Genomic DNA, 26981 nt, shown 5'->3' on the forward strand with positions numbered 1-26981 from the left:
CATGGTTTTCCTTCATTCCCGGTAACCTCTAACAGGCTGTGGGAGCACAGAGCACGTATAAAAAGCTGGTCAAGGCCACGGTCATTCCATGCATCATATCACAACCGTAAGAACCAGGCTAAGGCAACCCAGCTTGCGCCACATACCCTGACTCTAGAATTTTAGGTGATTTTTTTTTTTTCTTACCGAAACCTATCAGCCACGTCTTTAATTTAAATTTCACATTTCTGGAGTGATGGTACCTCAGAACTCTTCCTTAGGTTCCTCATCGCTCGCTTGCTCTGCTTAAAGCATTCCTTCCCCCGCCCTTATTATCTAGTTCAAACTTTTCCTTCCTTAGCCTTAAGCGATTGCTCTTTCTCCTGCCGCCTGAGACCGAGCAATTCCCTCTCTTCATTTATCTTACTACCTTGATGATATTAATAGACTGTGATCCAGTCACCTCTACTCACTCTAAAAAATTGAGTTCACTCTGCTGTTTGCTGCCCTCCTTTGCGCTCTCTCTAGTTTTCTCAGAGCCTCCACAAGCAAGAGACTTAACTGACGAAGTACTTAACGGTGAGCAGGTCTGTGTACAGGACCTTATAAAAAAAACCAACAATCTCCTTGCTCTACAAGAACTACGATGTAAAACAGTGTCATATTTATGTATTTTTTAACTTTGATGAAGCATGTTGATCCATGAAGGTGATGTCCTACAGATCAGGGAAATCCCATTAAGCGATTTTAAAGGAAACTGGGGGGGGGGGAACAAACCCACAAAAGACAGATAGATGATGACTCAATTTCTGAAGAGAACATGCACTCTTCTCTCACAGACACATCTGGCCATCGTTACTGGGTGGCAGAAGTGCAATGATGCCTCCCACCCACCCTTCTGCATCCTTTTACCAAGCTACCGAGACCAAACACCATTAAAGATTAATAAGAATTAACTGCTCCACTGGGACTGGATAGCTTCCGAAGGGGTTGAACAAAAAGTGACTCTCGTAACTGAGTCACAGAGTAACCTGAGGCCATGACTAACAGTTAAATGAATGCAGAAAAGGACATCCCAAAATCATCCCACAGAAGGATTTAAAAGCTTTTTTACTATGTATTTTGTCCCAGTAACTTTATATGCAAATAGAAAACTATAAAGCCACTGAAGAGATGTGGGCTTTCTCCCCAAAAAACCACTTTGAGAAGATGTTATAGATTTATTTTTTGGTCTGTACCATCTCAGCACTTCATATGAATTACATCCTTGTGTTCAAATTAGTAGTTTATAATGAAAAATCAGTTGAGAGCTCTCACATCCAGACCTTCCTCTCCCTTTTCAGATGAGTAAGGTGTCATAAACACCTGTTATATCTGCTATATTAAATACCTTCTTTTCAGGCTTCAAGGGCAGTCAACCAAAACCAGTCTACAGCCCTGAAATGGTTCTTTAACATCAATTGAGTTTTTTTCATCTCTAGAGAAACTAACTGAACTACCAGAGCAAATGGTAAATTTATTTATGCATTATTTCACCCAATTAGGAACAATTAATACATGGGGTCATGAACAATCAGCTTTTTCTTCTTAAAGGTACTTAAAAATACGTACCTGATTTCTAAAAACTTGTAGCCGACTTAATGGCATAATGTTAACTTGCATTTGATTGTCATATTTTATATCTAAAAATAAAGTCAGTCTGAACCTTTAAAAAAAGGTTTAGTATGTTGTACGGGAATGTTTTAGTTTAGTGTGCTGTGTCGGGACTACAGGAATTTGAAAGCAAATTGTTTTCAACCATGAAAACATGTAGCTCCATAGCAAACTGAACCCAGAGATTTTCCAAATAGTGTATCAGCTATGATATATAAGCTCCCACAAGCAACATCATCAGACAAGAGAGGCAGAAATATGCATTCATTAGTTAAATTAGCATTCTGTGCAGCATTCCAGCCGAGCGATTCAAGGTTAGCAAGTCAAGATTTGTAAATCAAAGCAAGTTACTTGTGTTCAGCTACTGTTTACTTTTCACATAGACGTGGCATGTTAACATGCTCATGCTTTAATGTGCTCTAAGTTACTTAAGACAATCTTGAATAGACTGATTTTTAAACTTTTTTTGTTAATTAGCAAGAGTTCTATGTTTGGAACTCCCTCAAATTGACAGTTACATCACAACTAACTGCTATAAAATTCTGAATAAAACCCCTGGAACGAGAGAGAAAAGACTGCCCTCGAAATCACTTTGCCTGATTAGTAAAAAAGTTAAGCTAGAATTTGATAATATGAAGTGATTCTTAGATTTATTACTAAAGTGCAGCTTCATTGTACTCACTTTTCTCATGTATTCATATTTAAAACTATTTCTATCAGTGATACATACACACATAAAGCTTCTCAAGCCTATGATTCACTGGTGAATCATCTGGGACTGGGCTATCCTAAGCTCAAGATAACCCTCCTTCAATAAAGGTAATGTGAATTAGTTTACAAATAGTCACTTGATCTTCTTATTCATGAGTATATTCAGCGCTTACTCGCTCAAGGATCAACACTAAAACAATTCTATTAATGCCAATAAGGAAGTTTAGGTTTCTTCAGCTGAACTCATCCATTTGTATCTGCTTCCATAAATACGCTAGCAAACATATTCAGTGACTGTATAGCTGGTCTTAATTGGCATTTTTCCATTAATCCAATAGCAATCTTAAAAACATTTTCAAGTTATATTTTTGGAGGTTTAAAGGATAAAAAAAATCCTTCCATGAACTAGAAGAATGATGCAGCTAGAATATCATTTCATCAGTAGCGCAAGAGGATTAAAAAAAAATAATTAATCTAACATGCTTTTTCTAAAACATTTTCTGAAGCTTTAAAGGGAACTCGATCAGTGAGAGTAATGGTGGAGGAACAAGCAGAAAAGGAGCATTACAGGTATCTAACTGGGCTCGGAAAGGTTCTGGACTAGGCAGCCATGAAATGCTAGAGGCAGCAAGCGCAGATGGATGAGAATCTCACACTTCCTTTCTGCCACCCCGAGTGCGAAACCGAAGAGAGCGCAGTGGTAGGAGCCCCCAGAACACATCGATCTCAAGTGAGGTATTTGTAAAACCCAAGCACATTTTTATCTTTGCCCCAGCTGGCACAAACGCTAACTGAACGTCTGCCTATTTATACATATAGCAGCAGTATGTAAGTGTTTCTGCAGTTTCATTTACCATGGTGTGAACGTTATTAAAGATTCTGATATAGAAAGTTGCCTGCTCTCTACATCAGTCAATCTTCCCTTCCGCAAGGCTTCAGCAGCGGAGCCGGTGCCGAGGACGCTCTCTGCACAGGAATCTAGCCATTAAAAGAAGGAAAGAAAATTCAGACAGACCAATTACTGCGTGTTCTTTGGAAAGATGGATGCGTTTGAGGGAAGAAATGTAATGCACGTATTTTCTTTCAATTTGTCTTCTTCACCCACCCGTCTGTTCCTTCCTACTCCAATCCACCCTTTGGCTCTTGTCTTTTGCTTTCCTTCTGCTCTTCTCCCCACATCCCCACCCTGGCCCTCTCCCCAAATGTCATTAGATGCAAATCCTGCGTGACCGCCAGCGATCCGGAATCCTGCCTCCACTTCGTACATCCTACCCCCGCCACCGCTGGTGAGCCCATCGTGGGAAATGTCCGTAAGATGGTTCCTTCCCTCTTCCCAAATTCCCCACATTTTCGCTTGGGTGCAGCAGTCTTTGTTTAGCGAGGAGCAGGCACTTACCTTGCACTTTTGTAGCTCACTTCTCTAAAGCAGAGGGCGTTCTGGTTAACTCACTAGTGCCGTGCACTCCCGCACACACTCCATTTGAACCAATCTGCTGCTCAGCAGCTCTGGGAACAGAGTTTGTGCACAAGGTTTATGGAAATCGTAGCCTTCAAGAGAAGGAGCTGCGCTGGGTAGTTCCTTTTCCATATACAGAAGGATTATGTTCACCCAGATTTGTGACCGCTAGAACACCAAGCTACTCTTTATTATTGCTCTTTGTTGCCCCCTAAACATATATTACAAATTATTATGAGAGATCATACAAATATAGGGAACAAGAATTTTATTTTTAGGAGAACGAAAATGAAATTATTTTTAAAAGGTAAATTCGAGTTTGTGGGGGTTTCATTTCACTTAATTCCATCCATTAACCTACTCTGCAGCCAGTGACAAGTATTTTACGAAGAAAGTCCTGGTTATGTTGCATCAAAGCTTACAAATACTATAAGGTCTAAGAAGACAAGACTGTTCCAAAAAAAAGCTGCCGAATTCCTTGCGGAAGCTCCCTCCTCACTCTTCTTATAGGTAACAGTAAACTTCAATGAGCTATTAAACTAATATGTAATTGATTTTTCTAGGGTTTAAACAGCCAATACAAACACCAAAGAGACTTACAAGTTAGCAGTTAGTCAAGTGAAGCACAAGGTAAATATTAACTAACCAACTTCACCAAGACTTGCAGGCACAAGCTACAGATGAAGTATTTTTCCAGTTTCACACTTTTTACCATGTTATATATATATTTCTGAATCTACTTCAGTTTGTTTCTATTCCGATACCTCCATACGGAGCAGTGTGTTAATGTATTTCACAGCTTATGGTCCAACTTTTCCTTTTCAGGCCCCTGGTTGAGTTAATTTCATAGCAAGTAATTAATATACACGGGACATTTACAAATTGGGTTTGAAACCTGATAGATAGAACTAGGATGAAGGAATAAAACCAGTTCCCTTTATAAAGAAAAACTGGATACCACCGATGATTGAAGTAAGTTGCATCAATGCAGGGTAATTCTGCAGGGCTTTATGGGAGCGTACTTCCTCCTTCCCGGTACCTAGGATTAAAAAAAATTAAAAATAAGCCATTTTCTCTATTTGAAAATGTTTCATACTCCATATAGATTCTTGAAGAGGTGACTATGTACTTTATTTTGGCAGATTTAATTTTTTTAGATTACTGAGTTCAAGACTACTTAAGCCTCACTCTGCCACTTGAATTTTTTAGAGCTGCGGTCAAGCGAAGTGTCAAACACTTCTCCACCTCCTCAGCTGCACCCTGAGCCTACTGCAACTTTTTCCAACCGCTGAAGGTAACAAAAAGCTGGAAACAAACAGATTTGCTCCAGTTTTACTCCGAAAGTATTGTTCTACCAAAGAGCGAGTGAGAACTGCAACAGCAGTGTTTCTGTTCAAATATCCACCCCTGCATTGCACTCACTTCTTAAAATTGTCATTTCTACAGCTAGAAAATTCACAGTTGGCTATGGGGTGTCCATGCGCGGCCAGAGAGATTAGCTGTATCTGTTGGGAAACCCTGAATAATACTCCATTGCTTTACATTTAGAAAATTAGTAAAAAATGACTACTATTGAAAGTTTCATGTTTTCCAAAGTGGCAAAACCATTTCATGAAAAAGTCAGAAGTCGGCAGGGCTTTTTTGGAATGGAAGGGTGGAAGGAGAGAGTGCTTTGTACCAGTAACCACGGCTAGTGGGGACAGTTACGTGCAAAGGAGTGTGCAATGCGATCCCAGCTGTAAAACACAATTCAGAATGATGTAGTTACACGAGACTGTAGCAATAACAGACACAATAGCAACTCTTTAGAAACAAGAAACTGAGAAATGACATTTATTAAAATGCACGAGACTCAATCTCAGACCAAACAGCAAAACCTGATGAAATTCCATCAGGCACTGAGGTGCAAAAGGTGAAATTAAAACGAAGACCCTCACCCAGAGCCGGAGGGAGAGCGGCTGAGCCGGGAGAAGCAGGCACTAGAGGGCAGCCTGGACCTTCCAGCGCCCGCCCGGGGAGACCCACCGCGGCCACGCTCCCACGCTCACTAGAAACAGATAACACAACCCTCCACGTTTTTAAACAATTCATAACCACCACACCTGAAAGCATTTGCAAGAGCAGGAGTGCAACTCTTATTAAAATGACACTTTCTAATGACTTTTTTTTTGATATAAATCTCCTATCTGCCTGGATTCCGCAGTTTTCCCTCCAACAAAGTCCTCTCAAAATACTTTTCAAAGGACACTGTTAATTACTGTCCATCGTTAAGGGGAAAGTTAAGCACAGAGTAATGATGTAACACATCAAACCCAGGGACAAAATCGGACATGTCCTCCAATCTAACTTCTATTTATTACATAAACTTTGTTAATGAACTAGATTAAACAATTTACTCGCATCTGTTAGTGCATAAAACAACAAACAGCAGTTTCAGGCCAACTGACGATTAGAGCCAAATAGCAAAGAAAGCTCATACACAGACAGGTAAATAGAACTATTTTCATAGATTTATTTGAAAAATACTTACAAAAGCAAGTATGTTTGACACTAAAATAGTTAAACTTATTCTGTGTTTACATTGGTGTAATTAAGCGTGCAGCATTAACAGTCTTTTCTATTTGAAGCATTGTTAGTTTGCCTTAAGGAAGTGGGGAAAAATTCTGGTTTAACTAACGAACAATGTCTCCCTGCCACTTCCTCAGCAGCAACTACGGCTGCGATCTCTGCCCGAGATCCCAGCACACCGAAAACCGGGTTCGCTTTACCAGCTGCCAGCCTGCCAGGTGCACATGTACTGGAACCTGGAAGGAGGGGCAGTATTTTTTCCTGTAGGAAGGAACAGGAGAGAGGGAAGGAGAGGAAAACAAAAGGATTGATTGGGTTGTGGGTTTTTTTTTTTTTATGTGAAGGATTTTACCAAAGCTACATTTCGTGAAAAAGAGTCCTTAAAAATGTCCTTTTGTTAGCGGCCGTCTTCCTTCAAAACATACATGTTCTTCTGAACTTACCCGTAAAGCAACGCCCCTGAAGCTTACCCTTCCTATAGCACGTTTTTCCTAGAGGCCAGGACCAGAATAGCCAAGATTCCCCATCCGGACAGCAGTTCAGTAGTGTCAGAAATGAAATACAGTGCAATTAGTTTCCACATACTGTATAGCTACATTTTAAGACAAAACTGGCACAGGTACGGATCGAAAGAGTTTTCTGTCTCCATGTAATCCACGCTCTGGCAACAGCTGTGTTTGCAGAGCGGTTTCTTAGGGCACATGGAGGGGATGGGATCTCACCAGCCGTTGTTTTGCATGGTGCCAGTTGCTGCGGCCGCTCGAGCCAGCATGTTTCTGTGTGCCTCTGACGCAGGAGAAAAAGTCCCCTCCATCCCACGCGTCGGCAGCATTCGCCTTCTGCCAGGCTGAGGGGTGTAGCTGTTCTGCCGCCAGTCTTCTTCTGGAGGCATGTCAACTCTCCTTGGACCCGGGGCCTTCACGCAAGAAGGGGGCACAGGACAACCTCGAGAGGCACCGGGATCCCAAGAAGGCTCGCGTGGTGTTCTTAAAGTGCTGTAGTCTGTGCCGGCCGGTAGCCTGCAACCGATGGCGTAAGATTCATGCATTTGATGTTGCGAAGGCTGCGGGAGGAAGCCTTCCTGTAAACTCTTGCCGGGTTGGCCAGCGTGTGTCCCCCAGAGCGTGGCTCGTTTATCTGGCAAGGTGGCTGCTTGCCTGGCAGCGTGGCTCATGTTGGGCCGGTGGCCAGAGACACTTGGTGCTCCACCTCCTAAATGTGGATTAACAGGGGGCTTTTGCCCCTGGAAGAGGGTGCCTTTGGGTGCACAAGGGAGACTCCCGTAGCTCAGTGCCACACCTGGGTAGTCTCCACCTTGGAAAGCTTCACCCCTGTCAGGCACAACCAAAAGTTTCTGGACGATGTTCTTCTGATCTCCTGAGAGGCGGGGGGAGAGAAAAAAAGAAAAGGGTTGCTTAGTTATATTTTTTGTTTCATCCTCTCAGAACTTTCAGCTGTGGCCAACAAATGACAGAAGAAAAGCAAAAATCACCAGTACACCCAGTTACTGGTTGACATGCAATTCTGAATAAAAGCTGGTTGTAGCCTTTCTAGCATCCACTTCCCTCACTGCATTTCCTCCTTCTCCTACCACAGCTGCTGTCACAGGCTTCAGATTTCTTTAATAGCCCTTGTGTCAACAAGGAAGAGCCCAACAAAGTGTTTCAAAGCTGGTAGGTCAAACTGGTTTTGATGGCTGTCACAGGGAAAATAATTCTCGTGCAGGAATTGGTTATTTCTATGGGCACAATTACACGTGTGATTTGCTGGAATGAGGAGCTTGTGGAAGTACTCTCATACAGGACAAGGTTGGTCTTACTGCTACTTTTACACTAAAGAAAATACCTCACAAAAATGTGAATATGATTTTATATGAAGTCATCGTAATGTTTCCATAAAGATTATTCCCTGTTGTTATGTCCACTTAACACAGAATCACAGAACAACTCAAAAGGGCAGAGGAGGAAGGGAACGTGACTCATCCTTCCAGATTTCTGGAGGAATTCAGGCAGATGGTGAAACATCATTATGAAAGACAAGATCTGAAGAGCTGTATTTCAGTGATATTTCTGATCAGGAAGGAGGATGAAAAGTCCTGTGATTACCTGAGGGTTTACGTGCCTTGCCCACCATGCTGGGCACCAGTACATCATGGGGTAGGTGCTGCACCTGGTTTGGGTTGTGCTGGGGATCAAAGGGAAACACAGGAGGATCATGGGGGAAAGGAAGGGAAGTGGAGCTGGAAGAACGGTGGCTGGTGTCCACTGGCATTTTCCTCATATTTGGTGTTTCCTTTTATAAAATGAGAAAGGAGAAGAAAAGAACACAAAATGAGAGTAAACACAGAGTTGGGTTGAATCAAGCAAAGATGGTGTTGAACCGAGGAAAGGGATGAGTCACCGGAACAAAAACATGCATCTGTACGTGAAAAAGAAACACAAATAAAAAAAGCATCAATCCAGTAAGGCTCTTACTGCAGCGGTGGGCTACTCAGGAGGATCATTTGGCTGGAAATACGCCAAGGAGAAGAGCGGTGACAGATAGCCATCCCATCGGCTGCTTCTGTGGTAGGGATAAAAACCTCCAGCAGAGAGGGGGGGTTCTTGGACAGCTAGAGGTTTTTAATTGCTTCTGCCAGCACCTCCAGGTATGCGTTAAAATGCTCAACTAAAGCACGCTGAAGAGCAAACGCTCAGAAGCTGACATATCCTTAGCTTACGGTACACAGCAGAAAGATAGAATCAGACCAACCAGCCTAAATAACTGATTTTACACAACTGAGGCTCCTGTACATTTATTATGTGGTTGGTTTCAAATCAAAATTTAAGGACAGGTCACAAAAAAAAAAAATCAACCCAAGCCAAACCTTCACATTCTATCTGGCTCTGTTGCTAAACACCTACCATAGCCTGTTACTGTTTTCCTCGCTGGCAGTTTTAACTTGCACCTAAAACTACTTAACAGAGATAACAAAGGGGAAAAAGAAATATCAACCTCCTATTTTTACTTACTTCCTGTAACTGGCTGCGTGTTATGTATCAAGTCTTGAATTGTCTCCCCTTTACACTTACTTTTACTCTCTAAAAATGCTACTTGCTGCAAACACCCACAAGAGAGCAGAAACTTTCACATGGTTAGTCATGTCTTTTTAAAATTATAGGTGTATTAGAAGCTTTCCTGAAAATATTCTAAGTCAACTGAACACGATGTTTATACTGGATGCCTTTGGATACTGGCAAGTAATATTAGCTCACGTGCTTACCAGCTGCAGCAGGTACTACTCTGCACTGACTCCCAAAGAAAATGCCTTTGTTACTTAAATAAAAGCTCATTCTTCTTCCAAAAAGAGAACAAAAATTCTCAAAGACAAGCTTCCATCGTGGCTTATTGTTCAGTTGTCTGCTGTCTTGTTTGCTAACTCCTAAATGCAGACAGAGAAAACAGCAAGCCCCCATGCAGACGACGGCTCTTTGCAAAGCTGTACATCCTTCTACTTACAAAACTGTGAGAAGAGACCAAAGTCTCTTCTCTGTTTGAGATGACAGTTCCACTGAGACTGCGGGCGATGCGACGGAAATTCTCTGCACTGTACATTTCCTCCTCTCCTGGTTCCCTGCTATGGTCTCTGGTGTACATGACCTGCAGACAAAACCACACATTTCAGAAAAGGCTCTCCATTATATCAATTTTGTATAATAAATACAGGGAAGAGATCCATATAAATCTAACAGACTATACTTCAAACAAAGTCCATGACCTTTTCTTTTTTGAAGTCCTTCATTCAGGTACTACCTCGAAAACTTAAAGCAAATGGGTCTGATTGGATCTGGTGATTACAAATGTTATTCCTTATTTAGTAAATATACACCGATTGATTTGTCTAAGTGAGATTGGTTCTTTTATAAGTATCTAAAGCCGAGACAAAAAGTGTCTAATGGGATGAATCTACCTAAAGGACCGACTGCTGCTAGAGGCATCACTGCCCCTGTAGAGATAATCGTGGCTGCAGCCGAGAGCCATCCTGTGATAAAGGCTTCTCATAACCAAAAAAAATAATCAAGGATTATTTGATGAGCGCTGGAAGCTTTACGTTAGCAAGGAAAATGTTTATTCCTTCCTTCTTTTCCTCTGGTCTGCATCAGCAAGACTGTTTAAGCTCTCTTTAAGCAGTATGAAAGTACTATAGGAAATGTCCTTTCCCCTTGAAGATACTTGTGTGTTTCCATGTAGAGGCACCGATATGTAACTGCCAGTTATTCAAACAGCTTCTTCCCAGGAAAGAGATAAAGCATTTTTTCCTACTCCGAGGTGACCAACTACCAACTCTAGCAAATACCAAGTTATCCCCCACTTTCAAGAGATGTAAAAAAAAGTCTGTGCCCCTGCACGTGGTAACATGAAGAAGCAGTTATCCTAAGTTGTGACGCAAGGCAGTTCGTAGCAATATGTTCAAAGAGACTAGATCTTGAAGTTTTCAGGGATATGTTACTCAAAGTCAGAATTTGGATAATTTGATTCCATGCAAGCTGCATGTAGCATGAGTCGCTCATTTTTAAGCTAATTAATCCTGAGCTAGACTGCACTTAAAATTCTCCCTAGCACCACCATCAATGACGGTACCACCCAGTACCTTTTCCATAATATATTCTACTTCTCCCACTGTAAATTCTTTCACTTGCACAGGCCAAGCTCTTCCCCCTTCAGTAACAAGAAGTCACCTTGGAGACAGAAGAGACAGCGGATCCACACAGACTGCGCTCGATCTCTGCCGTGGGGGTTTTGGAGAGCCCCATGCCAGCTGTAACATGCAGCTTCCTCACGTTCAGGTTCGCAGAGACTGGGAAGGAAAACGCTACGGTTAAATTCACTGCTTGATTGCACCTTTGACTGCACCTATTTCTGACTATCTTAGGTCTGACTCCAGCAAAGACAGACGGACTACACACACAGAACAACAAGTCGTCAGAGACCCTTTGAACATTAATACACAAGGTAACTCCCAGGATTTCAAGGGGACCAAGTCTATCGGGATATTCACGCCCTTCTGCAGGCTTCTGGGGAGCAGTTAATTGAACTATTTCAGAGTTAAATGATTTAACTGCACAGACATGAGACAGTTTAGGGGACCTAAAGGGACAGAAAATCAGCCACCAGGAGCAAGTTACCTAGAGTCACTTGGGATAAACAAGACTCACCAACTTGTGTTGGTGTGTTCTCCACACATTCTCCTGCTTGTTCCCACCCAGTGCTACCATTTGTCAGCCGTTTATTGTGCTGATTAAATAGTTAAAAGTGTTATTTTTAACTCGGGCTGCTACAGTTGCTTCACTTCAGTGTGATCCCTACCAGTTATAATCCTAAAATTTCTCATGGAATAGACAGGCAGATCAATGGCTTAATAAAAATGGTCACAGGGAATCTCTCTATAACGGAAGAAAGGTGATGTGCTGGTAACAACACGTTTTCTGCATTGAGGTGGCATTTGGAGGATCAGGTCTTTGCTTTAACCTCTGTTACAAAGCTCCAGAAATGAAGCAGAGGCATTTTCACCATGATTCTGAATGCAAAGGTCTGACAAAACCAGTTAACATGGGGCAGAAAGCTCAAACAGCACTTGAAAATGAGTATGTAATTCAAGTCAAAAACAAGAAAGAGCTGCCCTAGACCCACTTTCAGGTGATCTTCATCAAGTTCATCACAGTAGATGCACTGGTTCTATACAGAATTTGCAGAAAGAAACATCTGAAAGTGACAGCAACCCAGAAGTAAAGGTCTCAAACACAAACTTCACTTCAGAAGACTCTATGTACCTCATATCCCTCGTATGTGGAGTAGGAAAATAGGCAAGAAAAGTGTCAGCATAAGAAATGGGGCATTTGATGACAGAACTCTGAAGCTCCAGCTTCAGCTGGGCTTTATCCTGTTAGATTTCCAGAAAGAGCTTCCAAAATCAGTAAGCTAAGCAGGAACATATAAGACCTTCTGATTCAAGCCCATGCAAGAGAGTATCTGCAAGGTTGTGAGGTCAGATCTCACCTAACTGAAAGAAAACCACAAGGATAACAAATGGGAAATGGCCACCTTTGGATGTGTCACCTGGTCTGCAAGACAAGAGAGTTCCATAGAAAACTCGAGCTGTTGAATAAAAACCTGTTCAAGAGTTCACTGCAGCGTTTACTGTGGTCACAACCAGGCTTGATCTGTCAGGAACGACACAGGCTTCACCTCCGTGACTGCAGGGCAGGGGAAAGCCTGTCTTGTGTATGAATTGCAATATATATATATATATATATATATATATATATCACACACACATATCTATCTATCTCATTTTGGTACCCATCAAGGTTCAGGCTGCTTTGTATTTAACCAGAAAATTCATAGCTCTAGTGCTATGACATGGGTTATAAAGAAATTTGCTTCACTTGTGCTAAGCAGAGAACCACAGTTGCCTTATCTCAGGCAGGAGATTAGATCAGCTTCAGCGGAGCCGGACTGCTGTCATCAGACCCTAATGGAATGTCTCCAGCAGCAGCTGGATATTCTCACCAACAGCAACAGAATCTGTTCATTTTCTTTCAGCACCAACTAATCCACGAGGTCTCAAGGATCTTAGTGCAGACGGTGTACCCCCAAGTGCTGCTTTCACATGTAATTTTCCAGAATTTACAGGAGGTAGCCCTTAGCACAAGCTCAACTCTCATAGATCTGGAAACATTTTTAGAAGTTACTCCTCTCAACCAGGTACAGACTAAATTCTCAAATTCAGTACAATCAGTTAGAATTCACAAATATGGAGAACATTAAACTTCAGGCATAGAAACAGTTTAATGAATTCCAGAGGTGGTATAGGACTTTCAAACAGCAAAACTCAGCAGCCTGATGTGCTCAAGTAGCTCCCTACTTGAAAACAGGATCAATTATTTCCACGTTACTCTTAACAGATGTTGCTCTCCTCTGTTTGCCAAGATCAACAGCTCCTCTGCAGCCTCCCCAGGCAGTGCCATCCCGCTGCTTCTCTACCTACATCGTTAGAAGGTTTTCACACTCCACAACCTGAATCTTTCTGCGTCTGTGCACAAATTCATGCCCATTTAACTAAATCAACTGGAAAAACGTACCTTCACCTATATCGGAGTACAAAGGCAGGTCAACCAAGAAAAACAGCTGCATCGTTCTTACCTGATTGGTCAAATGGATACCTAGCACTGTCCTGTCTTCCCAAGAAAGGCCTAGTGGCCTGAGATGCCTGCAGACTAGTCTGATAGAGGGACTCCAGTTCTGAGAGCTCCTGTTCTGTGTCTTGATTCCACTGTGGATGCAGATGTACTGGGATCCTGCTCAAGTCATCTCCAACCGCTCTCTGATCAGAAAGGGGTGGACTCCTCCCAGGTACAGGAAGCCATTCAGTATTCTTATTAGCCTTCTGAGAACTGTAATACCTAGTAACATTATCCACCCAGCGGTCCACAGGCATAGAGGCAACCACGCTACCAGTAGCTCCATCATCCACCTGCTTCATTCCTCCATCATGACAGTGCCTTTCCAGGTAGGGTGCAGGGTCTGCTACATTCTGTCCACCTCTTCTACACAGCTCTTCACTGTGAGAACAAATACTCTTAGAAGCAAGATGTTGGGCACTAAAACCCTCCAAAGAAACTACCCCGTCCCTAATATCCACAGTTGAGTGTGAGTTCTCAGAAGACTGGGTTTTGGTCTCTTGGTTTTGATGGATTAGCTGTCTGTAACCAGAGGATGAAGGGTTGATGAAAGATTTTTGTGTTAACTTTGGAGACTTCTCATCCTGACACACTGCAGCAATCCAGCCTTTTTCATGAGTACCTTTCCTCTGGGAGACTGCATGCATTTTCTGAAATTGCTCTGCCAAGGAGCGAACGTGTCCCTTTGGACTAAAAGCCTCAGATTTGCAACCTTCTGCTGTGCCATATTCATCCTGTGAGGGTAATAAAACCTCATGGCTGTTTGCTCTGGAGTACTTACTGGTTTTCTGCAAAGGATCCAAGTAGCACTGCTGTGTAGGGGATGAAGTTGCAGGGGTCACTGCATGATAGGCCCCTAAATGATCAATGCTGGGCCGCACTGGAGAGCTTGCAAGTTTGGAACAAGGACTGTGCTGGCCGTTCTTTTCGGGAGATGCTGCTTGTGGTGGATGTGGACAGGGAAACAGTGCAGGCAAAGACCCCGAGTTTATTGTGTTAGCCTTGGATTTGTACTGAGGTGTGAGAACAGGCGTTATGTTATGAACCTCTTCTAACTTGCTGCTACTACAGCATTCCCTATAGTCTTTTGGCCCTGCGGCTGTGGTGTCAGCAAATTCCACACTACGATGGGCATCATTCTCAGTTCTTGCAGACCTCTCTGCCAACCCTTGCCTATAGGGAAAAGAGGGAACTTGGTCATGAAAATCAGCAGAAGCAGACTGGAAGTTTGGAGAGATCCTGTTGGATGGATTGCTTTCGGAAGGGGGCAAGGAGGAAGACTCTGGATATAATGGTGAGTGCAATTCATGGCAGGAAGCAGGTGGGTGGAAGAAAGAACTGGACCCAAATTCCACTTCTTTGTTGGGTTCCAGTGGTACCTCCTGGCTCAGCAGTACTTGGAGCGGGCCAGTCTGTTCACTAAAACACACAGAAGGGTAAATGATTAGCAGTAGTCATTGCTTATGCTTATCCCTAGGGTACAGAACTCGCACTAGGTGACATATACCTCATCACGCTTTACTTCGCTAACTGTATTCTGATGAAGACTTTGCATTAATTCAGTAGATACGTACATGTTAGCCCTTTTCTTCTAACCCTGATTTTCTCCTATTACTCATCTAACTGAATCCATTTTGTATTTTTCAGAGTACTTTGCTACATTAGGGCTCTATATAAAGTATTGTGTAGAGCACCTAAGCTCAGCAGACTGACCGTACGGCTAGGGATAACTGTAGGAATAGTAAAAATAGCATTTATATAAAATAAAAAAACTGTTTCCAACATTAACATCTTAGATATTTTTGAAAACACTTTGGACATGTTCATGATCCAATCACGAACTAACAATATTTCCATAAAGTCCCCTCTCTTCAGGCAACTTAATGAAGAATGACTTGACAAATGGAAGGGACAGGTTGGAACTTCTCTCGTATTATATTTGTATTCTGATCTTTGAGATATTTATCCAACACATTAAATAAAGTTCAAGCTAAATATGTAACTATTCTCTTGTAATAATTTGTATTCTAAGGATACTTCTAAAAAGTAATTTGTGATCTTTTATGTAGCAATACAAGACAGTTACATCCTTGGGTCATATGTGTCCTTGGCATTTTTCTGCATTTAGTTAGCATTTTAATATGCAGACAGAAAAAAAAGTACCAAGTCCACGTGCCTGTGAGAAAACAACAGGCTACAAACAGCTCCAACAGAGAACTTAAGGTAACTAAACCATCATTGCTTTGTTCCCTCCTTGAGAGGCACAGGATGAAAGTTATCATGAAGACCCAGTTGATATGTGTAGCAGAATGGCCTCGTCTGTGAGTAATTGCACACTTTGCACTCTCTACAATGTTATTTATACCAAAGCAAGAGTACAGAGCTTTGGCTACAAACAGATTCTTTTCACTGGCTGCAATATTAACACTTGGTTGGATATAACTTTTTGCAAAAGTAATGTTCTTTTCACAGAGTAGCAGTGAGCAAGTTCAGCATTAACAAAATTAGTTTTAGAAAGTTCCTTTCATTTTCTTAGAATCTGCCAAAATGCGCAATTGGGGCTCTGCATTTCTCCTGTAAAAGAGAATATAATGGACCCCTGATTGACAAAAAGATCAGCCCTCATTACATATAATTCAGCTACTGCAGGAAAAGAAAAGAACATTATGAACTATAGCCTGGTAGGTGTGCAAATTAACTGACTTTTAGTATATAGCTGTATGTGGCATTTTAAAAAAAGAAAAAGGCTCCTCATCTGAGATTTCATCTAAGCTTCTGACAACACAGCATGTAAGGAAGGGGAGAGGGAAGAAAAGTAACAGTTCAAGAAACAGCCTAGAAATTGGATAGGGATGGTCTAGTGCTAGGAGGGAATGGCATGGGAAGAAAGAAGGATTAAGCTGCATGCTAAAGAGGGTAGGAAGAAAGGATCGGTTACAGCAGAGAGTTTATTATGCTATAGTTAAAGTCAGTATGGAAGAAAGAATCATGAAGAGACACTGAAGAGGCTGCTAAGGCAGGCTACAAGATGCTGGGAAGCACAGAAAGAAAATGAATGATACATCATCAGGGAGAGCAGTCAAGGTGACAGGATCAGGATCTGGATCCAAGAGTTGTACCAGTGCCCCATGAGAGAAGCGCACTAGAAAGAAAAGACCAGTGTACTTGACACTTCCCAAATTACAGAGCACTAACACACACTGGTTGCTGTTCCCAACATAAAAGCGATTATACAAGATTTTCATGGTAGTGCACTCTTTTACTGCGTCCTGAAACTGCTCCTGAGTATAAACAGTTGCACGTTTCATCCTAAACCTCCCCCCCCAGGTTATTGTCTATTGTATTCTTTCCCTTAGTACATAAAACAATGATGCTGCCAGGCACTGACTGCTACAATTCTCTGTCACAGACCACAGTTGGAACACGTGCACATTGAACTGTTCTATAAAGACTGGGAGGGGAAGGGAAGGGGGCACTTGACCATCTTACAACAGAAAGGAACACTGTAGGATTTGGACCATCCAGGGCAGTATATATAGTTTGCTATTTCTTTCCAGACTGCGCTGCTCGTTGATGCAGCTCAGATCTGGGTCTCTAGGTGATATACTTGGACTACCTTGTAGACTGGGCCCCGGTGCCACCCTGCGGTGGGTGGCAGGTTGGCGGCGGCAGCGGCTGCGATGGCTGTTGGTGCTGCATGCGATCCTGGAGGCTCCGGGCTTTTCGGATACTGATTTGCAGCTTCTTATCGACTAGGGCTCTGCTGTGAGTGCTAGCGCTGGCATCATGCATGGCAAGTCTTAGTTTAGCTAAAATGCAAAAGAAAACATAGCAGAAAAAACAAACAGAAAAAAGGAATAAAATTGAAAAAGGAAAAAAAAATAATAAAAGATGCGGCAAGAACGTAAAACATGGACCATGCAAATACTGCCACAAAAGAGTTCACAAGGATGCTACTGTTTCCATTAATGCACATTCAGCTTAGCCAGGTGTCCAAACACGTTAATTGAAACCAAACCAAAATAAAGTAAAAAAAAAAAAAAAAAAATTAAATTATCCATGTTTTAGCCCAACTTCTCATCCCCTTCACAGAGGCTCTTTCCAACCCTACCACATTGACGCTTCAGTTCTGTCATCTACCCTTCTCCTGTACCCTCCATATCTGGGACTCCCTTCGTGTGCAGGAATACCCAGCTGGGGTTTGACATTCAGACGCTGGAGTGGAAGCTTTTTTAGCCTCACAACAGCTCGATGCTGTGCCCCCGAGTCTGCAGTCCCCGAGAGCCAATTTCTAAATGCAAATGCAGAGGAGCTACCCACCCTGTCTGCAGCCATTCTATACAGACAGAGGGGAGCATGGGGTGAGACAGCCAGCCAGTCGTAATGGAAAAAGACCAAAAATAAAATGAAATCACACAGCACACATTCTCAAAGGTCACAATGCATTTAAGCACTTCAATGTCCTAATGCTGTTTTTCTTCATGAAAGTCAGGGACAGCACAAGCTCATTTCTGAGAGGACTCAAGAGTGGGCTACCATTTTCTTCCTATGCTACACCCTCCACGAGAAACGGGGAGCTCAATGTCCTTTGCAATTTGGCCTGAGGATGGGGAAAAATGGTTAATTAAGAACCGAGTGGCAGGGGGAGTTACCTACGAGGTGCTTGCTGAAACGCATCATTTAGCGCCAAAAATGGCACATCAGCACCCCAGTGCTGTTACTGCCGAAGCGCTGGAGAGAACCACCAAAACGGATGCAAACATGAAAAAAACAGAGATGAAGAGGAATAGGACTAAAACCCCCAAAAGGGAATGCTTGTAAAAAGGAAGATTCTGTCTCCCTGCACGTTCCCTAAAGACCAGCTGGATCCCCGTGTTACTACCTGACCATTGAACGTGATTAAATGTTTCAGACTTTTTTCTACTGTATTAGTGAACTGTCAAAAGCGCAATAGCTCAGGCGGTTAGAGTTACTTACATATAGCTTCGTTACAGAGAGCCAAAGCTGCAGCACAATCCCCCTTCTGCTCCTGATTCAGCGACTCTTCAAAGATTGAGTCTGCCTCCTGCATCGACTTCTCAAAGCCATCACTCCTCCCTGCAACGGGCAGCACCCTTCATTTTGGTTTCATTCATGGCAGAACCCTCACTTACCCTCTTCCCGTTCGTCATCGCCAAATTCTTCCACACACGGAGTCTCGCAGAGGCTGTGCATATCCCAGACCGCACCATTTAGCCTTCCCTAAGCAGAACTACAACTTGAGCACCCCCATATGCTTGACATCCACACGGTAAAACAATGTGAACCACATTCTTTCCCTCAAATTTTGTTTACTTGAGAGAGTTGTGTTGGCTTATATTATTTCCAACAGTCTAAATCAGTGCAAAAGAAGGTACAGATATATCACAGAGACAGTTCAGATGACCTCTGTCAAGTAGGAATCAATCTAAATTTAGAATTAAATCTAAACCAAAATATATCTGTGAAAGAAATACCGCAGGTCAGGGCTTTCCTTGTACTTTAAGTCCCCTGCCAAAAATCGTATCTCTCTTCTTCGGATATCCAATTACTTGCATATAAAACGGAAACAAACTGAAACAACTGAGATGTCCGGGGAACAAAACCCAGACTTGAGTGTGAGCGTAAATGCCTGCACGAAATACTTCTACAAACATGTGTTCAGTGCATACACTCAACTGCTGAGACACACAAATGCAATATGAAAACCCAACGGTCTTGCAGCTTTAGAAGGAAGAACACAGGTGTAAGAAGCTGAGAAGAAAAGGAAAATTGTCAAGAATTCTTTTTGCAACAATTTAGAAAACAGTGGTGGAGAACAGAAGGATAAATCATCCTTGGACACCAAAGAGAAAGGTGAAACACTGTGTCCTGGCATCAGAACATCCAGTTCTGAGAGGAGGAAATGCCCAAACAATCTGGTGTTATCCATTAGGCATTATGCACGTTATACACTAAAATGTGCACATTCAAATGAGGCGGGGGAAAACACAAAGTAAAACTTCACTTTTTGTTTTGTTGAGGGCTGGAGGTTTTTCCGGTGGAATGTCTCTGTCATTGTGGTAGAGAACATGAGTATCTTTATCAGTCAATAATAAATTATGTTTTCTCAGCTCGCATAACATATGCTCTGCCCTGGCCTGCTCCCCGGCACCCTCCTGCACGGACACAAACACAAACTCTCCCAAACCATCAACCCCAAAGAACTCGCATGAAAAGCCAGTACTGCAGAGAGAAGTGAGAGTTGTTAGAGCAGCGAGTTAATCAAGCAGCACATTCCGTTTCAAAATCAAGGCTACCGAGGCTTGTAATCAAGGCCAGTATACTAAAGTTAGCTTTCTTTGCATGAATTTAGCAGTTTACTCGAGGGGGAAGTGAGTCACAAGCGTTCCGGAGCTCTGCGTACAAGCAAGCCTTCCAGGCAGTCAAGCAGTCTGGTAACGTTAAGCTATTACATCTCTGACTGGGGTAGGGAAAGACTTCAAAGGAATAAACAAAAACTTGCCCAGATCTCAACTCAATGCCTGTGAACTCCTCCAACATTCCACTGAAGGCTTTTTTGATTAAGCATTATTCTAGTTCCCATTCTTTGTATCAAGCTAAGTGATTTTTGCTTCCACCAACTAATACAACGAGATCAAAGAGAGGTAATGTCTTGGAGAATATGCTACTGTCTTTCGGGCAAGAGAAGCAGAGAAGACAACATCCTCACGCTCAACGATAGAGGTTTACTTTCCAATTTTTGTATCATTAGCATTTACATTAGAAGAGTAAACTCTACTAATAATAAAAAAAGATACCCGTCTACTCTGGTACATGAGAATTTTCCACTTGGTTACTGGCAGGTCACAGCAGGACCGTAAAGGATAACACCAAGTGGCTCACTGATGGTCAGCAAAAATTATGAAAACATTCCCAGCGTCAGACATTCTCACAGAGAGATTTTTCAGCTGCCCATTGGTACAGTGACATTTTGGCTGCTGAGCAGTTGGCACGGCCGTAGGCTGCAGAGCACTGGCTGTGTTGTGCTCCGACCTGGCATCGCAGTGGGGTGCCCCTCTCGTCCTCTTTGTCCTGTAGCAGCAAACAAGCACCTCAACTTTTATCTACAACAGGTCTGAGCAAGCAGCACGGGGACACCAGTGGGGCACAGTGGGTTTGCCCCAGCCAGAGACTAGGTATTCACGGCTCCTTCCTTGGCTAAACACAGAGACACTACATGTGAATCCTGTCACCGAGTTCCCTCTGCTATCTCTGCAATCCTTGCAATAAAACCTCTTCTGTTGCCATCCCCTGCCAGAAACATGAGGAGTCATGGAAAAACAATCAAACTTGGTATTTGGCCTTTTAACATTTTTTTTTTTTCAATTCTTTTTCCTTAAAAAAAGGTATGTAAGCTAAACCCAGCTCAAATTTTCAGTAAGATCCAGCTTAAGCCTGCCACAGTACTTGTTCCCACACCTCTGCTGTGGCTGCACAGCTGGGCAGGGAGAAAGAGTGGAAAGTACAAGGGCAGGAACAGGCAGAATCGCAGTGATGCCACCGGAAATAATCAGAAACAAAACAATGGCCTAAAAGAACAAGCTCTACTGGGGATGTACCTGAGATGTCTGAAAGGTACAAACAGCCCTGCTCATTCCAAGATGCTGGTTGAAGCCTTGTTGCTAGATCTAGATATCAATACTGGCCATGGTGCATATCACCATAAAAATGGAAAGGTGTGAATATATTAAAAACACCTCTGCATTACTTTGTCTCATTTAAGAAGGAATTTGGTCAAAACACCAAACGCAGTTTTTGCGCATCTTGCAATTTTGAAATTTCTGGTCCTTCGCTAACTGAAGGTACAAAATTGTAATGGAGGGGGAGTTAAATTCAAAGGTTCAAACTCCATCAGCACTACAACCTTGCAAAATACACTGCATTCAAGAAGTTACCCTGATTCTGCAGTTCATCGAGATCCATGAACCTGCTGGGACGGGGGTTAAAGCCCATTGCTGCCTCCATTTCCTTTTCTCTTTTTCTGCGTAGTTCTTGCTCATGTGCTCTCCTTGCCACCTCCTCTTGCAATTCATCCAGTTCGCTCTTTGAAGAGACAAACATCTCCCCACCTTCAAAGAAAAAAAAAACTTTTTTGATAGTAAAATCTCTTAAATTATCCCTTAAAAGATAAAGATATATTAACGGAGAATACAATTAACACTAGAAATAACAGACTGACCAAGCAAAGACCACAGAATTTCAGATCACAAATTCTGCTTTGTTGAATTTTACTTTTAAAACCCTGCCCAAGCCATTTGGTTTCCAATTGCCTTCTCTGTGTCAGTGACTGGCAGAAATGCTGGAGTATTGCCCCAAGCTGCCCTGCAGCACAGCCCATCCCTCGATTCAGTGACCCAAGAAACAGAACAGAGAAAATCACTGGAAGAGATAACCCTGATGCTGAAAATCTTGAGGATTCTTACTGTGCTTATAATTTGTCAATAATTCTATGTCAAATTAGCCAGACCATTAGCTTTAGTGAGTAAAATGGATTCCAACTGAGATGCTTTTCATCTAACTGCAAAAGCAGATGAAAATGGGAGGAAAATAAAACGTACCACTATCCCAGTCAACACAGCAGAAATCAATCAGTCGTCACTTGTACTTCAACTATGACCTGTATTTCAAGAAGTATCTCCCCTACTCCCTTTCCCCAGACATTCCCTGGAATAAAATATTTGCTCAGAATGATACCTAATCAGAATGAGTATCGCAGAAAAGCTCAGCTTTAGCCCAAAGATCTTGTAAATACCCATTCTCCTTTCTGACAATTTTGAATTTTGTACAGCAACAATTGTATTATTGTATAGCTTGTTTTCAGGACTCGTCAATCCTACTAAGTTACTATGAGTTAGTTATGCTTGGGAAGGTATTTTCCACTGATGGCAGAATACTGAGTTACGGGAAAGAATAAGAAAAATAGCTTTATTTTATCAGTTATGTCAATACACAAAAAAAGATGCCAGACCAACACGATCAAAGGAGTATTTTATTTTATTATCAAAGGAATAGTTTTTTGCAATCCTCTTTGGTAAATCTTACAAGTTATATCTTGTAAAACTGCATTATGTTCCTCAATGTTTCTTTTCCCTTTCCTCATAGTTTCACTCTGAGGATCCACAAAGTAAAGAACAGCTCAAATACAGTTTACCTTGAAAAACCACTGCTACCAAGGAAGTGTATCTTACCGTTTCCAATGGTGTGCGCGCTGTTTGCCCAGCTCCCAGCTGATGAGTTAGACTCCACTTCCAAGATGCTGCTACTGTGAGACTTTGGGATGTTACGCCAGGCAGGAACCAATCCACTCGTTCGCTTCATATGGACATCCCTCCAAGAAGAGAGAAATTAGAGTTTAACATTGTACTAATCTCTCCAGGAGAAATTATATCTACCTTTTCATCACATAAGTATTTACTTGCATTTTAATTTCATTTAAAAAAAAAAAAGTCTACCATAAGAAAATCTTGGGAGAAACAAGGGAAGACAAAGTTAACAAAGGGGAGGACAATAATTCTATTCTCCTCCATGACAGTATGCAATGCATATTGAAACCATGGTCTGATGGCTGTTCTCAACAGATTCTTACAGCTGAAAATCTACTATTTTGGCCAAACATCATCTCAGTTTGGGATTGCCTGAAGCTTCCTAAGCCAAGGAGAGAAACACATCGTGCTGCCTATTTACTTTTGCATATAAATATGGCAAGTGTCTTGTAAGACTTCAATGAACCTCTCAAATTGAAAGTGTCAAGGATTTCTATACAAGACTATTGAGCTCTCGTTTTGTACAAGGCTTCTATCAAGCAATGGTTTAACTGAAACAAAAACCTATGAGCTGTTCAAAGGGCAAGCACAAGTTTTGTATTTCGGTGTTTTTAAATCATGGACTAAGCGTACAACTATTTCGGATGCATCATTTTAGTCAACATTTCTCATTCAACTGAACCTCATTTCTTTTCCTTCTCACTAGTAGTAAGCTATCAAAAAAAAAAGAAATAAAGATTTAATCACTCCAAAAAATGACATTTGTTGAAACCTACCTGTGGGTGCTTGAGCTTTCAGACAAGGGCATGTCCAGACTAACGGGGCTGTTGCTGTTGCGTTCGCTGCTTTCATAGCCAGACTCCATCCTCTGTATGAGGTGAGGATGTTGATCCACCATGTGATGCTGGGTGCCCCGACCTAACACACCACGCTTGTATCTGACATTTGACTGGCTTGATCTCGTTTCTTGACCAGCGTGTTCCTTCCCCTCATTCTCAACAAGCTCTTTACCTATCAAGACAAAAGTATACAGCTTGGTAGAAGACCCAAGCTTCAATACCAGCAAATCATCTATACACATTAGCTTCTCAACCATGCTTAAACCAGAAGCACTGCCTTCAACTCAGTGTAAAACTAGCAATACTAAGCAGAAAAACACCCAATACCTTTACAGTATTCCTCGTAATATTAAGCAATTATCTATTCAACAAATTTATCTTTAAATCTCTCCCCCTTAGTATAACTTACCATACTCCCCCCCAGGTAACAATCAAGTCTGGAAAGAAAATCCCTTCCTCCCCGTAACAATTTGCATTTGTACAAGATCCTTTTACAGTATCCCCAACTGTATTTCCAGTTTGTGTTTGTTATTGTACTCTGTCATATCTACTTCAGACGCTGCACTTTTTACATTGTTTATTTTGCCATCTACAATTTGATGAGGCTTACATAACATTAGTTCACAGAGGACAGGAAAAAACTGCTGCTTTTTTTTTTTTTTTTTTTTTTTTTTTTAATTCTTTCTTAGTGATTTCACTGTGTCTTCCTGCTTGCCTCATTTGCTCCCTTGCTTCCTTCCCTGGAGCTGTGTTTTCTTCTCCCGTCACCTTCCCTATACATATTTCTTTATGCTTCCCAATTTTTTCCAACCTTTAGCTCCTTCTGGTTGGTATCATCTGTCCCTCCCCCTCTCCAGGCCCCCATATTTTTGCAACAGCATTCCCAGTAACCACAACTCTACTGCTCGTCACACAAAACTCTTCCTTCTCATCCCCGCACTGTCCTTCAATCACTCTGAGATAAGAGCGCAGCAGCTCCAGCAGCAAAACAGCATAAAACCCAGGAACTGGTAAAGATCTGCTCTCCACACGCTTTACAGTTTCAGGAGCACCCTCCTCTTGACAAGGAACAAAATAACTGTTATATTCATTTGCAGACTGGGGCAGGGGCAAAAAAGGATACCCAAAGTTGTCTCACAACAGATTTGACTACCTTCAAGAAAAGCCAAGCTGAGGACAAAGCCTCTACATAAAAATTGCATAGTTGCTATGGTCTAAAATGGTCCCAGATAAATCCTCACAGGCTGCCAGGCTCTTACCCTCCCAACTCAGCACTGATACACGAGGTACCCAAGGTATGAAAAATATACCATGATGAGCCAGAGAAAAAACCCAGACCATTACAAAAGGCCATTCCAAGGGATGAACTTCCAACTACTTCCAAGGTACTAGCCCTGTGCTCATTTAAGCAACGCAGATGTTAGTGTTTCGCTTATTATTTCCTTACACGTGAAATTTAGCACGCGGAAAGCAAACCCAAGTACCATACGTACAACATAAACACCTCCACAATATCCAGCCTTCAAGGACACGACTCACCGCTACCCTAAGTGCCAAGGTTCAAAATTTCACCCTCCTACTTAAACAAAACTGGATAGTAGATTATTACAAATTCCACACATTCTGAAATAAATCTTTCTTCTCAAACTCTTACCTGCTTCTTCAGAGAAGGGGCTAAGCTGTGTGTAGCCAGAGTGTTTCCTCCTGTCTTTACTGAAGATGCTGTCTATATTCAGAGACTCCCTTTTGGGTCTCCAGGTTGGCCGGTACCTGCTGGACGAACTGGACTTGGACTCACTACTGGTACTCTCCACTTCCCAGTCTCGAGAGTGCGCAGAGAGGCTTTTTGAGGGTCGTGTTTCTGCCTGATCCACATTACTCCCTCCCCGAGGGGAATTCTGGACAGTTTGAGAAATCTGCTGTGGTCTACTGTGGATCATATTGCTCACTGTCTCTTTAAATTCCCTCAGCCTGCTGGTGCTGCTGGGTGGTTTGGGGGCAGTTCTGGGGGCTTGTTTCTCCTTCAAGGTTTCTCCTGCAGTTTATAGAGACAGCAAAAGCCACAAAAATAACTTCAGATTAAACCAGCAGCCCTACTGGCAGACTTTGAAAAGTAAAAACAAATCAAAAAACGCCCAACAAAATAAAAAAACCACCCGACCAACACCTCCTAAACATAAAAAAAAAAAGCAAAGACAGGGCAAAATACAGAGAAAGATGTAAGAAACAAGGAGGGAAATGCATGTACACACTGAGGATCGTAAAAACATGCAGAGAAAGCTATTGATATTTGAAATAAAGGAACATCTCTTGCCTTCACTGTGGTATCCTGACGACTGAGCCTCATCTCCTTTTCGCCGAGACCGGCTAGAGCTCCTCTTGCGATCTGCCAGTGAGCTCTTTTTGGAAACCAGCCTCTGATTGCACTCGCTGTCAGTCAGGTGCCCTGGAAGGACAGAAAAACACAGTCGAGATGACAAGAGCCTTTGGACCGAGCGTTCTGTGTGCTAAGAGCAGCAGAGCTCCCCTGTTCCTTGGGAGCTGCAGATGCTCCAACACTAACTGGCAGCTTTGGGTAAGTTTTTGTATCCAAAAGTTTTTGGTTTTGTCTTGGGGAGGGGAGGGTGTTCTGGTTTTAAGGTCAGAAAAGAGCAATACAGCCCCTCCAAGGACTCTGGTTTACGAGAGCTCATCCACAGGGAGAGGAAAAAGTTGACACTGCCTTTAGTAGTCTAAGGACACCACTTTCTTGCTGTCTGAATACTTTTTTCAGTTTTAACGGCCGTGAACACAAAAGTCCTGAGGACAGCTTGTTTGACATTACTCTGTTGAATGAAGACTCAAACACATGAACGAGTTACCGCGTAATAATACATTACTGCACATCATCAGCTGCTCTGCACTAACTATCTCGTCACCTCTCTTCGCCTGTAGCAAAAACTAAATAATCTCCATTAGGTTAGTCTACAGTAAAGGAGCCTGAGTTGGCTCTTAAGGGCTAAGGCAGCTAATTCACATCTGCCACAAGCTAAGAGCGTACACACAAACCATCAACATGGATCAGCCGACACATGACCATGTTCCCCTGCTACAGCTCATGTGTCTGAGCACGAGTATTTTCTCTTGCACACAATTTATTCCCCATTTTTTCACATCAAATGGGAATTAAAGAGTATTGGACTCAAGTTTTCTGTATTGCCTTTTCTGAATTTTGTAGTTCTCACACATTCAC

The 26981-nt window shown here is 42.3% G+C and overlaps 1 protein-coding gene across 1 annotated transcript in view; it reads right to left on the bottom strand.

Moving 5' to 3' along the window:
- Positions 1-6288: 6288 nt before the first annotated feature.
- The window catches only part of USP54 (ubiquitin specific peptidase 54), a 49576-nt gene continuing 28883 nt past the window's right edge, over positions 6289-26981 (bottom strand). The window contains exons 11-22 of the mRNA XM_074154347.1: positions 26064-26195; positions 25404-25784; positions 23687-23921; positions 22836-22975; positions 21543-21716; positions 18565-18684; positions 17204-17396; positions 13550-15006; positions 11086-11204; positions 9866-10006; positions 8473-8659; positions 6289-7744 (exon numbers count right to left, since the gene is read on the bottom strand). Of these exons, the coding sequence (XP_074010448.1) occupies positions 7086-7744; positions 8473-8659; positions 9866-10006; positions 11086-11204; positions 13550-15006; positions 17204-17396; positions 18565-18684; positions 21543-21716; positions 22836-22975; positions 23687-23921; positions 25404-25784; positions 26064-26195 (3938 nt within the window). The 3' untranslated portion in view covers positions 6289-7085. The remainder of the gene's footprint in view (positions 7745-8472; positions 8660-9865; positions 10007-11085; positions 11205-13549; positions 15007-17203; positions 17397-18564; positions 18685-21542; positions 21717-22835; positions 22976-23686; positions 23922-25403; positions 25785-26063; positions 26196-26981) is intronic.

The sequence above is a fragment of the Numenius arquata genome, chromosome 10 (assembly GCF_964106895.1).
Source record: "Numenius arquata chromosome 10, bNumArq3.hap1.1, whole genome shotgun sequence".
Lineage (NCBI taxonomy): Eukaryota > Metazoa > Chordata > Aves > Charadriiformes > Scolopacidae > Numenius > Numenius arquata.